General features: G+C 39.4%; 1 protein-coding gene across 2 annotated transcripts in view; it reads left to right on the forward strand.

Moving 5' to 3' along the window:
- Positions 1 to 13,281, forward strand: part of LOC106085904 (serine/threonine-protein kinase 32A) — a 139,348-nt gene that overhangs the window by 59,604 nt on the left and 66,463 nt on the right. For both annotated transcript variants that reach the window (XM_059363687.1, XM_059363688.1), the window contains one exon: positions 6,054 to 6,219. In XM_059363687.1, coding sequence (XP_059219670.1) covers positions 6,054 to 6,219 — 166 coding nt within the window. The remainder of the gene's footprint in view (positions 1 to 6,053; positions 6,220 to 13,281) is intronic.

Here is a 13,281-nt window from a genome sequence, read left to right on the forward strand (position 1 = left end):
TCTCCATTTGTATTCTACGAATAACGGATGTTTCAACAGCCGGCCTTCTGTTATAAAAATTGTTTACATTTTGCTATTACAGCTGAACAATTGCTGAAATAGTAGGAGTAACAAGTAAAAAGGCGTTAAGTTCGGCCGGGCCGAACTTTGGATACCCACCACCTCGGGTATATATGACCAACCACCTCTCATCAAAATCCGGTGAAATTTGCATACCTTATTTCCCATAGCAGTTATATCGAAATATGTTCCGATTGGACCAAATTCTAATAAGTACAGTAGCTATATCAAGAAATAAACCGATCTGAACCATGGGCCTAAAACCTTAAATCGAAAGATCGGTCTGTATGGCAGCTATATTCAAATCTGGACATGGCTAGATCGTCCTAGATTTTTACTCTGATCAAGAATATATATGCTTTTATAGGGTAGGAAATGGATATTTCGATGTGTTGCAAACGGAATAACAAAATGAATATACCCCCATCCTTGTAGTAGTAGGCACACTCAGTGATGTAACTTACCATGTAGTGCCTTCTGACCGACAGTTGCCTAGCTTACCAGTTTCTTAATAACATTTTCAAAAAATTACAACATCAACAGTTATCACTTTAACAATTTTCAATCAAATGCTCATTTTTTTTTTTTTTGACAATTTTGTGGAATTGTGGATTATTCTTAGAAAAATAAACTGCAAAACAAAATTAGTTTGCAATGAATTACTACCACACATGGTTGACATTTGCATAGATATTCACCATGACATACTCGTACAAAATGGCGTGCAAAGGAATTCTATTTGTTCGGAATTGATACATGGCAAATGTGAGGAATTATTCTTCCATTTGCATTCAAATGGAACCACATTCATTCAACTTTCATTTGCATATCTAACAAACTTCAGAGACAGCCATTACAGCAGCAACTACTGCACATAATCGTCGTCCATTGGGGAAAACGAACTTTTTGAATAAATTTTCAATGAATTGTTCATAAATAAAATAATGAAGTCAGATTTGTTGCATCCATTGACTAAGGCTGACGTTGACGCTGTCGCAGCTTCTACTGAGTTTGCTATCAAGCATCACCATTATTCAAATTGGAAATTATCACAAAGAATTCTCAATGATTGTCATTCAAATTATTGTCGAATAAAAAAATAACAACCAACATCACCCCTCGCAGTGAAGAAGCTTCTTCCTTAACCCAGCAATGGAATATTAAGATAGACAATGAAAGTACCACCCCATATTTTTTTGTTATTCAGACAGGATTATTTCTTTTTGCGACAGTACTTAGCATAAATTAAGATCACTTTTTCGCCTTTGGAAAACTTGGCAGTAGCATCAGCAGCACTTCCAGAGATAGTAGAGCAACTTATGAAGCAAGTACGAGTGCCATTAACAAGGTTTTATGAAAAAATCACTATATGATGAAGGAAGTAAGCTGAAAGTCACACAATTTCGCAACTATACTTAGTAAGCAGCACAATAACAGCTCCAAATGCGAATATACAACTTTCGAAAATAAAAATCACAAAGTCATATAAAAAATATTCTCTGTTGTAAAAACAACCGACTTTCCAAATAGGATAGGCGCCAATTCAAAAGAATGTGATCCGAATAATCTATTTGCCACAATGATAGTGGAAACGTCAAACATTTAGTTTTTGTATTTGCAATCCTAGTCATTTGTTTTGTTCATCATACTTGAAAAAGGGAATCTTATTTGTTTCGTGTTATTTATTCTAGCTTTACAGAATATTTAACATTGGATGAACTGTATTATCGAATTAGCTCTAATTTATGGAAGGTAATTTTTTAAAAAATATGTCCATAGGACATATATATGTTTCTACAACAAGGAAACCTCTTTCTCCTTCTCCTTTATAAAGTTACAACGACTTGATGTTGAGGAACTCTTCGTAGAGCGGTTTTCTACTGTAGGCAAACTGTGAAAAACCAATGAATTATAACCCAATTTTCAAAAACGCCTAATATCGGAGATGCTTGCACCGATTTAAGCGAAATTTTTGTATGCCACCTTATGGTACCCCAAAAACACGAAATTGGTAAAAAATTTTGCGGTCAAATAACTTGAGGGACGCCCCATCCTAAAACCCACCCGAACGGACATGTGTATCTATTGGCACAATGTGGGTATCAAATGAAAGGTATTTAAGAGTACAGTACGAATTTGACATACATTTCACTCTTAATTTTCGGGGAGTCCCCCACCCCCAAAAAAGCCCAAGAGAACACTTTAACCGCTTTGAGCAATATGGGTATCAAATGAAAGGTATTTAAGAGTAGAGTACGAACTTGGCATTAAAATATTACCCTAAGTGTCGGGACACGCCAAACTCTCATGCAGGATGACCGAGATTATATTGTACTCAAATGAAAGAACGTGTCGAAGGGCAATGCACCCTCCCCATTCCTACTCAAAAAAAGGAATTAAAAATCATATATGAATAGTATATAAAGGCCGATCAGGATAGAATAGGACAGAAAAAAAAGGTCTTTGGTAGTAGAGTACACTTTTTACCCTGAAATTGAGATGGACACTGGAGGACCTGCGGAACTTTAAGAATCTGGTATCCTAAGTGGTTGCATTGAAATATGATTTTGTATTTTGAATGTAGATAACCAATACAAAAAAATTAATAAGTGTGAATCTGAACGAGACCCATAGCCCTGAATATTTTGATAGCCTCCTTCAAAATGCTTGACATAATGGATCTCAAACAAAATCGTGCTCTAGCACGATTCAGGGTCCGCCTCTAAACTCCCTTCAACCCGGTCATGTTTGACTACTATGGCGATAAATAATAGGTATTTGGTAGTAGAAAACGAATTTGATATCCAGTTTTGAGGCCAAATGTTTGGGGTCGTGTCACCCCTTAAACTCCTCCTAAACCAATGGCGATTGGGGCTCAAATTAAAGAAATTTGAGAGTAGAGTACGATGCTGATATTTTTTCAGGGCTAAGTACGTGGGTACGCTTCACCTTATAAACTCCCCCTAAACCACACATATATACCGACTATAGCAATATGCAGCTCCAATGTGGTTTTTGAGAGTGGAGTATGAATCTGATATCCACTTTCGGGCAAAGAGTTAGGCTACTCCAATCCACCACCAAATCCAAGAGAATGATGTAGATCTAACATTCAATCTTGAATGGGCGGACCTTCCCCGTACTATTTTTCAAAACCCCAGATGTCGGAGATGGATGGGGTGGTTTAAGCGAAATTGGATGGAGCGATTTAAGCGGAATACAGAAATTTATAGCGAATAAAATTAGAGAGTGAAAGGAGGCGCAGCGGAGCGGGCCCTGCCCAGCTAGTGTAATATATACTAATCTAGTCATTCCATTTGTAACACATCGAAATATTGATCTGAGACCCCATAACGTATGAATGTTCTTAATCGTCTTGATATTCTAAATCGATCTAGGCATGCCCGTCCATCTGTTGAAAATACAACAAAATACAGCCAGCTGCACAAAATTTTGCACTGATACTTCATATTGATGTATGTCATTGGAGATTGCAAATCGCTTATTTCGGCTGAAATTTGTGTATAGCCCTCATATAGTGTGGTCCTTGGACTTGACTTCTTGAGCCCCTCAAACATTTATAACTCGGTGAGTTGTTATCAAATCAAAATAGCTTCGAACTCAGTGGTTAAATTTGTTTTCTCTACAAGAAAATAATATCTAAACATTAACCTTGATTTTCCTTAACTATTGTTTTTAATATATTTCGATTTTTGAACATCGTGACCCGTAACCCACCCGGGTGGGATGCTAGTTTTCCACAAAACATTTTGTGCTCTACCATTTAAATGAATAATATTTAATTGAAAAAAAAAAGTGAACATCACTTGCGTTACAATCCATAAAATAATAAATCCAATAGTATGTACAAATTTGTTTGTACTTGTGCGGTGAAGAATGTGTTCCCATATGGCAAAGCACATGTCTTTGCCTAACTCATGCAGAAACTGCCCTAGCAAAGAAGTTGCTTGACTTGAGGCAATTTTTCTTCTTAAATAAGCCTAGAAAAGGAAGTGGTTGGAGGGAATGTTGAATTTAGCTGTCTTCAGTTTTTCGTCCCACAAGTATAAGATTTGGGATATATATGGCAGATTCCTCCAAATTTTGGAACACGACGTACATAAAAATCTTTGGACTTGCGAAGGTTAAAATAGATAAAAATGATTGATAAAAAGTTGTGGTTTCAGTTTTTACACATTATAGAGAACAATTCATTATAAGGGAGGTCATTATAGAAAAGTTCGACTGTATTTATAGTGGATTATCCAATATGGATTAGAAAACTTGTGAACGCTCTCTTACACTATTCATCGAACTGTCATTGTCAATTTATTCGCACTTTCATCGTGAACGAACAATGTGTGCATATCACAAAAATTTACTACCACAACTCGGAGTCGGTGACCGCTACTTTAAGAGCAAAATCATCTTCAATACTTCATCCACAAAAAATAACACATTGGTGCGACTTGCATGCCGGTGGCCTCATTGGGCCACACTTCTTCGTCCACGATGCTAATCTTGACGTTACCGTGAATCGACAAAGCTCCTGCATCATTCCCACTGATTATTTTTGGCCTTAATTGGGAGCTATGGACTCGGAAAACATGTGGTCCAGTCGATTGGCCGCCTCGTTCATGCGATTTGACGCCTCTATACTATATTCATTGTCATAAGTCATTGGTCTATGCCAACAAGAGCTAAAAGCCAACATTGTTGGGAAATAGCGACCGTTTCGGCTAAAATGTGTGGCCAAGTTATCGAAAATTGATTAAGTCCAACGTATTGAGAGATGAAAACGTGCCCGCGATGGCCATATGAACGAAGTCGAGTTCCATTCATAAATGTTTTGATTGTGCTTTAAGCCGATAATAAAGTTTTTGAAATATCTCAAATGGTTTACATTTTATTTAAAAACAAGTAAAAGCATGCTAAGTTCGGCCGGGCCGATCTTATATACCCTCCACCATGGATCCCATTTGTCGAGTTCTTTTCCCGGCATCTCTTCTTAGGCATAAAAAGGACAAAAGAAAAGATTTTCTCTGCTACTAAAGCGATATCAAGATATGGTTCGGTTCGGACCACAATTAAATTATATGTTGGCGACCTGCGTAAAATGTCACCCAATTCGAATAAGAATTGTGCCCTTTGGGGGCACAAGAAGTAAAATAGAGAGATCGATTTATATGGGAGCTGTATCAGGCTATAGACCGATTCAGACCATAATAAACACGTATGTTGATGGTCATGAGAGGATGCGTCGTACAAAATTTCAGGCAAATCGGACAATAATTGCAACCTCTAGAGGCTCAAGAAGTCAAGATCCCAGATCGGTTTATATGGCAGCTATATCAGGTTATTGACCGATTTGAACCTAACTTAGCACAGTTATTGGAAGTCATAGCGGAACAAGTCCTGCAAAATGTCATTCCAATCGGATAAAAATTGCGCCCTCTAGAGGCTCAAGAATATATATACTTTATGGGGTCTCAGACGAATATTTCGAGTAGTTACAAACAGAATGACGAAATTAGTATACCCCCATCCTATAGTGGAGGGTATAAAAATTGTCAAGTCTTTATTGGAAACCCTGTGTCTTGATGAAATTTATAAAGCATGCTGTTTTTATCTTGCTTTACTCTTTCTTGGAAGTCTGTATCATGCAAATTGGTACACTGTTTGAACCACTGTAGGACATTTGGCTAATTAAACGCATAAAAATATTACTCCGTTTAGGGTATAAAAATAAATTCGGACTTGCAAACAACTCTTTTATGTATTCTTTCACATCGTATATCGGTGAAAAAACTATTGCAACAATTTCAAACACACGGTAGCCACATAAATGTTAACTAACTTTACCATTTCCCCTCCGATTTATTCTAAATTATTCGACTCATCCCACTGTAAATCTCCAAATCCAATATCATCTAAAAAATGTGACTTGACAAAATCAATATAATTTTTCTTTTACTTCCTGCTCCATCAAACAGGTGTGCATTGTACAAAAACGGGACAGCAACGTGTTGTATGCCATGAAATACGTCAGCCGTTCCGCTTGCGAAAGCCGTGGTGCCTTGGGTGGCGTCCTCAAAGAAGTCGAGCTACTCTCCTCACTGGAGCATCCATTTCTTGTGAATTTATGGTTCTCATTTCAAGGTAACAATTTTCCTTCCCCTATGCTATTATTTTCTAAGAGCCTAGGCGATGTATCCATGACTTAATGAATATGCGTATGTGTGGGTGTATAGTTAATGGGTGTATGGCGGTGTTAATGGAAGTGTTAGTGGGAGTGAGTGAAGTATGGATAATATGGGCCATATTTTAAAATATAAATGTTGTTGGCATGTACTGCCATCTATGCCAAAATCAACGAGTAGTCCAACTGATAAATGGATGCTGATGAAATATATATGTGAATGTTTGAAGGAGCAAAAATGTTTTCACACTTAACGGGTAATTTAATATGGATCTACATATTCTTAGCCCACAGGGATAATATATCCTCTAAGCAAGCTGAAGGCTTTAGTTTACCGTTTACTTGAAAAGAATAGCAAAGTATTTACACATTATATTTGCAACAAGAAAAGTAACCCAGCATTCGTCTATTTGTGTTTAACGTTATTAAAAATATTACTCTGCCTCAGATGAGAAGTGATCTACAACGAAATCGTTGTGCAGAGAAAAGTGCTTCAATTCTTTAGTTATATGAAGTCTGGTTGTATAGAATCATTTAGTACTTTAACAGAACTGAACGTTTTTTTCCCACAATCTTAAATGGGAAGCCAACCATAAACCCGAGTTGACGCGGCAGCGAAAAAAGATAGTTGAAGAAGTGTAACACTCATTTTTCGACTGCGGTTTCACTAAAATCTATCGACAATTCAATCACCCTTTACCAATTTTCGTTGATACATCCCTTCCCCACAGCTTTATGACGAAATATACTCTTCACCACCAGCTCGCTGTGTTAAAAGGCAAGTGCTCGAACAACATAACCACACGAAAGTGTGCCAGAATCATGTGTGAAAGTGATTGAAGTGTCTCCCTTGAGTAATGACATTATTTAAAATGTATGCTCAGCACTCAATCATTTCTTTGAATATTTAATGCTATTACTCGCGAACCATACAACCAACCAAACATCCAGCAAAGTCCCCAAAGTATTTGCAAAATGTTATAGACTGAGGGATGAAATCAAATTGACTCATTGACTCATAGAATTTGATGCATTCGATACATAAATGGATGTAGATGGAACGCAACAAAGTAAACTGAATGAAGAGTATTGTTCAAGATTCGCTGACTTCCTTCGCTCTTATTTACCACCTACTCAAAGTTCAATTATAAAGTATCCGAACACATTATATTTAATATGGAAGCCATTTACGTATGATGAGATATTGCAGACGTCAATAAAATTGAATGAGGCATTAAGCTTTGAAAAAAAAAAGAATACAACCGACTTCATGATTATTATGAGAGCATTTAGAAAATGGCTGAAGTTCTATCGCATAATTTGGCACAATGGTTCATATTTGGTGCAATTGAGCAGATTTCCTCATCTATTAATCATAAGCACTTGATAACTTGATATAGGCCTAAAATCAACCCTCGGTATCTTTAAAGGGATACACCCGAAAATATTTGTACCCTATACCACTACTGTGGTACAGGGTATTATAAATTAGTGCATTTGTGTGTAACACTCAAAAGGAAGAGAGATAGACCCATTGATAAATATTCCAATCGACTCAGAATCACTTTCTGTCTGTCTGACCGTCTGTCCATGTTAATTTGTGTACAAACTACAGATCGCAACCGTATTATGCCTGACCATAATACGATCCTGCAGACGGAGATCCGGCCGATCACGAAAAGCGTGAAGTGGTGTGATGCTAACGCGAGGATGCCGAGTGTGAACATCTTTACCGACAGTAAAATTGCCATAAGGGCAATAACAACCGGAACGATAAGGTCACAAACAGTCTTGCAGTGTAAGAAGGAGATTAACGCCTTCTTCGAGGATGGGAAAATCCGCATCGTTTGGGTGCCGGGCCATAACGGAGTAAGGGGAAATGAAAGGGCAGACGATTTGGCGGTGAAGGCCACAGGACTGCCGTCAATAAACTTGGTTAACCCAAAGCCTTTCGAGTCGACCCAGTCCGAGTTAAGGGAGTGGGCGACGAATGCGCATGCAACATTGTGGAACAGCGAGATCCCCCCAGGAACAGGGGGATCTAGATCGTGAGAAGACGAGGCTATTACTGAAAGGAAACTAAAGGAGGTCAGTATAGCTGTTGGTATCATAACGGTGCGGCAAGTGATAGCATGTGTAGGGCATGCGGGGAAGATGATGAGACGTTGGAGCATTTCCTTTGTCATTGCCCGGCTTTGGCGTCCAACAGATACTGGTACTTAGTTGAAAATACAATATCAGACATGAACCAACATAGGGGAGTGGTATTGAAAACAATTAAGGGTTTTGTAAGTAGCACGGTATTCATAGCTTAAAATGTTCTTTTTATAGTTTTTAGAGCGCACAACAAGCCGATTACTGGCTTAGGTGTATGTCCATAGTGGCATGGGGAGGATTAATATCTGCACCCTCTTTTCAACCTAACAATCTAACAGGTCACAATTTTCATCCGATCATCTTAAAATTTGGTACCGGCATGTGTTTCAAAGTGTTGCGCTTTATTTGTTTATTTGTTCGTATAGACTCAAAAATGGATGAGTCGATGCAGAAGACATTTTCAGAGAATGTAACGTTTGCCCTCCTCCCTTATGCAAAATTTGCCCATGAACTAACTAACCGGGGCAAACTTCCCTCATATCACTGTATGCTATCCGATTCAAATTGTATGCTCAATGATAAGGGGCGATGCGCAGTGTGACACCTCTTTGGGGAGAAGTTTTAACATAGCATAGTACCTTACAAATGTCGCCAGCATAAGGAGGGGATAACCACCGCTAAAAAATTTTTCTGATATTCTCGCCAGGAATCGAACCCAGTCGTTCAGCGTCATAGGGGGACATGCTAACCTCTGCGCTAAGGTTGTATCCCTTCTCCCTTATAATAGCTCAAAAATACGAATCTTGCAGAAAAGCTTGTACTCAAGTCAGCTGGAGAAGCTTTCTTTCCCCAAAACTGACATCTGACCCGATCATGCCAATATGGATATAAATAGAAAGGCTTTGGAATAAGAGAACGAATCTTTTACCCATATTTGGCCACACCACCCCCAAACAGTCATGTGGGTCGATCTGTTTCCCAAATTTTGCGCCAAGTGTCTGCAGAGTCACCACAACCCAAAGATACCCTAGAATTGACATGTATTGTCAATGTACACAAAAATATAATAAGAAAAGTTAACTTACACCAAGCCTCAGTAGTCTAAAAAGTACCCCCAATACCGGATTTTCTAAATTCCAAGGCGAAATTTTTGTTTAAGTATGAAAAACAGGAGCGAATTTCCCGATTTAAGAATTTTTTAAGACTACCTAGCGCTTGATTTAAGTGTGATAGTACTTGATTTTATCCGGCCCAATGCTTGATTTATGTTAGATAAGATTAGGTTGAAAAGAGGGTGCAGATATTAATCTGTCCCATTCGTTGATCGTATGCTCTTATTTTTGTAGTGGCTTGCTGCTGTCCCCTGACATTCACCTAAGCTACACCAAAGGAAAAATGTATACCAACGGTATTGATAGCAAAGTAATACCAAAACAACACCGTATGGTATGGAAACATCATCCATTATAAATACCATACGAAATTGTTTTGGCATTAATTAACAGTGTTGTCCTACTAACAATACCATTGATACCATACGGCATCAATTTTTTCAGTGTAGTAATGGGCGTGTTTGATTCTTGTTTGAACCGTTGAGTGGAGCGGACGTTTGTTATTTCACTCCGCAAGAATTTTTCGTTAACTCGTAATAGGCCAATATTTTTGAAAAAAAAATTTAAGTCACTCAAGGATAACTACGATAGTGTTATCCATTGGGCGATTGATGATCTGCTTCTGTTTCCAGTGGAGCAGATCTAGATCCCGAGAGTAGGCTTAGAATGGACTCCAAAGACCCATGTTGTCTGCTACTAAAAACTCGACTGGTGGAGCGGCTGCTCCAGACTCCACTAACTGACAAACGACTGGTCAGCAGGGGGACGAAGACACCTGGTTCAAGTCTTAAGGACGAGACTGAACCTATTCTATCTTTGCATGCCTATAACTTGCCTAGGATATCGGCCTTCCCCGGCAAACCAACACGCTCTTTACGAGATTGGTATAATAGAAGGCGCGTCGCTCTCTAAATCTGGAAAAACTAAGGGAATGTAATCACAATCCTTCTACCACCGACTGGAAGATAAAATGAGGCTGATGGTGACATGCAGTAGTCGTACTAAACTCCTCAACAACAGATCGTTTCGCTTTATTACGTCCACACCCTTAACTCGGACTGCGTCGACCAGAAAGGCTTCAGGTTAACAAAGTTTATCGACGGCTGTCCTCTGGCCTTCCCTGCCATATCGTCAGCTCTTTTATTGCCCGGGACCCAAACGATGGAATCGTGCCATCCCCAGAATAAGCATTAATCTTCTTCTTCGACGCAATGAACGTACGTGGCCTTACCGTCCTGGTTGTTGATGCCCTGATGGCCAGTTTACTGTACGTAAAGATATTCATACTCGACGTCCTAGCGTGAACACCACACCACCTCTTGCATTCTGTGATCGGCCGGATCTCCGCCTGCAGAACCGTATTATGGTCAGGCAATTGAAAACAGATCACAGTTCTTGGGGTCTAAATGTACCCCCAAGCTCACTCTGTCCTCTAGCTTTGATCCATCTGTGTAGCATGAAATCAGATGTCAATACCAGAGTTCAGTCAATCCAAGACTGTGCCGATAACAGAAGTGCCTCGCACTCGTCCTCAATCGTCGTCTCAGGTATCCGATCGGAAACCTCTTTCATTCCTTTCAGGATTCCTAACGTCGGCTCGACTATACTGCAATGGTGTGACCTGCTCCTATCCTCTACCCCTTCTCCCACCGCCTTAAATTTCAAGCCACAATGGCTGCCTCACACTTAATCTGTATATCAATGGGTCGGATATATAGAATAGTCTCCAGTGACTTAGTGGGCGTGGTCCTCATTGCTCCACCTAGGCCAAAACAACACGCTCTCTGAACCTATTGTATTATCCTTACGTTGCTCATTTTCTCCATCGCAGTCCACCAAACTACTGAGACGTAAGTAAGTATTGGTCTAATAACTGGACTATCCGCGGATTCAAGCCCAATTTCGAGCCTACGGCCCGTACACATAGTGCCCAATTCAGTTTCCTGTCCAATTCAGTTTGTCAGATAACGAACGAAGATAAAAAAATCGTTCTATTGAGGAAACGTGGTGAGCCAAATTGGCGCACCTTTGCCTTTCTCGTGAACAGGCTGATTTCAGTTTTCTCTGGGTTAACATTGAGACCCCTTGATCTAGCCCAATCGTATAACATCTCCAAAACTCTTTCGGCCTTTCTGCATTCGTACCCCTACTCTTTAGAAGTTTAATGTCGTTTGCGTAGCAAACGGGCTCATATCCCCCCTAATTCAGCCTCCGTAATAGGTTATTTATGGTGGTCACCCATAGGAGTGGCGATAAAATTCTGTTGCCGTTGTAACCACATGAGCATGTGGAGGTGGCGATCCTCGTCAGACTCTTAAAGGCTAGCAAGCTCGTTCGCCGCGGAAACGTTATGGCCATTGGTGCCAATATCTCGCCTTATCGTTTCGGGCATCGAAGGCACTCAGAATTTAAACAAGAGCCTGTGCCTTTCACTAAGACTCTCCACTCGATACCACTTTTGTCCGAGAATGTAGTTGCAGCTACTCCGTATGGTGCCTTCCACTATCCGCAAGCTGTGGACGCGCCCAGTAGCTACCAGCTGAGATTCTCGTGGTAACGAAGAACACCAAACAGATGGGAGCTCAAAGTTCCAGCCGGTGTTATGCTCATAGTTATTCTGCGCCAGTTACGATAAAATGTCCCCCAGTGGCGTGCCCTGTGCCACTTTCTCCCGTGTCTTTATGTCATGAAACCCACAAATTATCCAGCGGGACATTATAGGACTCAAATAAAAGAGTACTCTCCAAAAAAATGTCCGGTGTAGACTGATGTGGACTATAAAGGAATAAAATGAAAGGTGCTATGACGCATTGTAAAAATCCAACATCTTCGTATACATATTGAACATTCAAATGCGGAGAACAACCTGAAGGGTTTATAAAATGTTGTGTCCCATGTGGTACATTTACGAAGTGTATTATAACAAATATATTCTTTTTACTCTAATTGGCTATGACAGAACATTTGTTCCACTAGCCGAACGTAGAATAGCGTTCCAAGCGCCTCGATCTTCTAAAATCTCTGACACCAAGTGTGATCTTGATCTTTCCATCAGGCATTTGTTCGTCCCGGTTTGCGTGTACCACCGTGTTTGCCTTCAAAACAATTCTTTGCTGCAGCTTCTTCATCCATTCTGAGAACATGACCTAGCCAATGCAGCCGTTGTATTTTGATACGTGTAACTATGCTATCGTCGTCATACAGCTCGCTTTAGTTCATATGACGCCTATATTCTCTATTACCGCTAACAGGTCCATTGAAGAATCTTTCTCTCAAACACTCCAAGTACTGCCTCGTCTGCTTTCACAAGTACCCATACCTCAGAACCATATAACAACACGGGTAGTTTGAGTGTCTTGTATAGGGTAATTGTCGTCTGTCGAGAGGTGGCCTTGTTTCTAAACTGCTTACTTAGACCAAAGTAGCATCTGTTTGCCATTATTATTCTTTGATTTATTTCAAAACTGGTGTCATTCGGTTCGGTTACGGCGGTGCCGAGATAGATAAAGTAACTGACTATCTCAAGGTTGTGCCCAACTTTATCCATTTTCTTTATCTAATCGGTTGTACATCCAAAAAAATTAGTTTGCTGATAAAAGCAAACACTGTCAGCTGAAATTAAATTAAAAATGTTAACTTTTGAAAATTTTAACTTTCAAAATTTTTTAACTTCTAAACAATAATTGAGGTGTTTGCTATATATTAATAAAAATATACTGCCAAAAAAAATCAAAATCAAATCAAAAAGTCAAAATTTGCATAAATGTTAAGTTATATGCTTGCGAAATTTTGAAACAAGAAGGAATACAAAAT

Source organism: Stomoxys calcitrans, chromosome 2 (genome assembly GCF_963082655.1).
Source record: "Stomoxys calcitrans chromosome 2, idStoCalc2.1, whole genome shotgun sequence".
NCBI lineage: Eukaryota > Metazoa > Arthropoda > Insecta > Diptera > Muscidae > Stomoxys > Stomoxys calcitrans.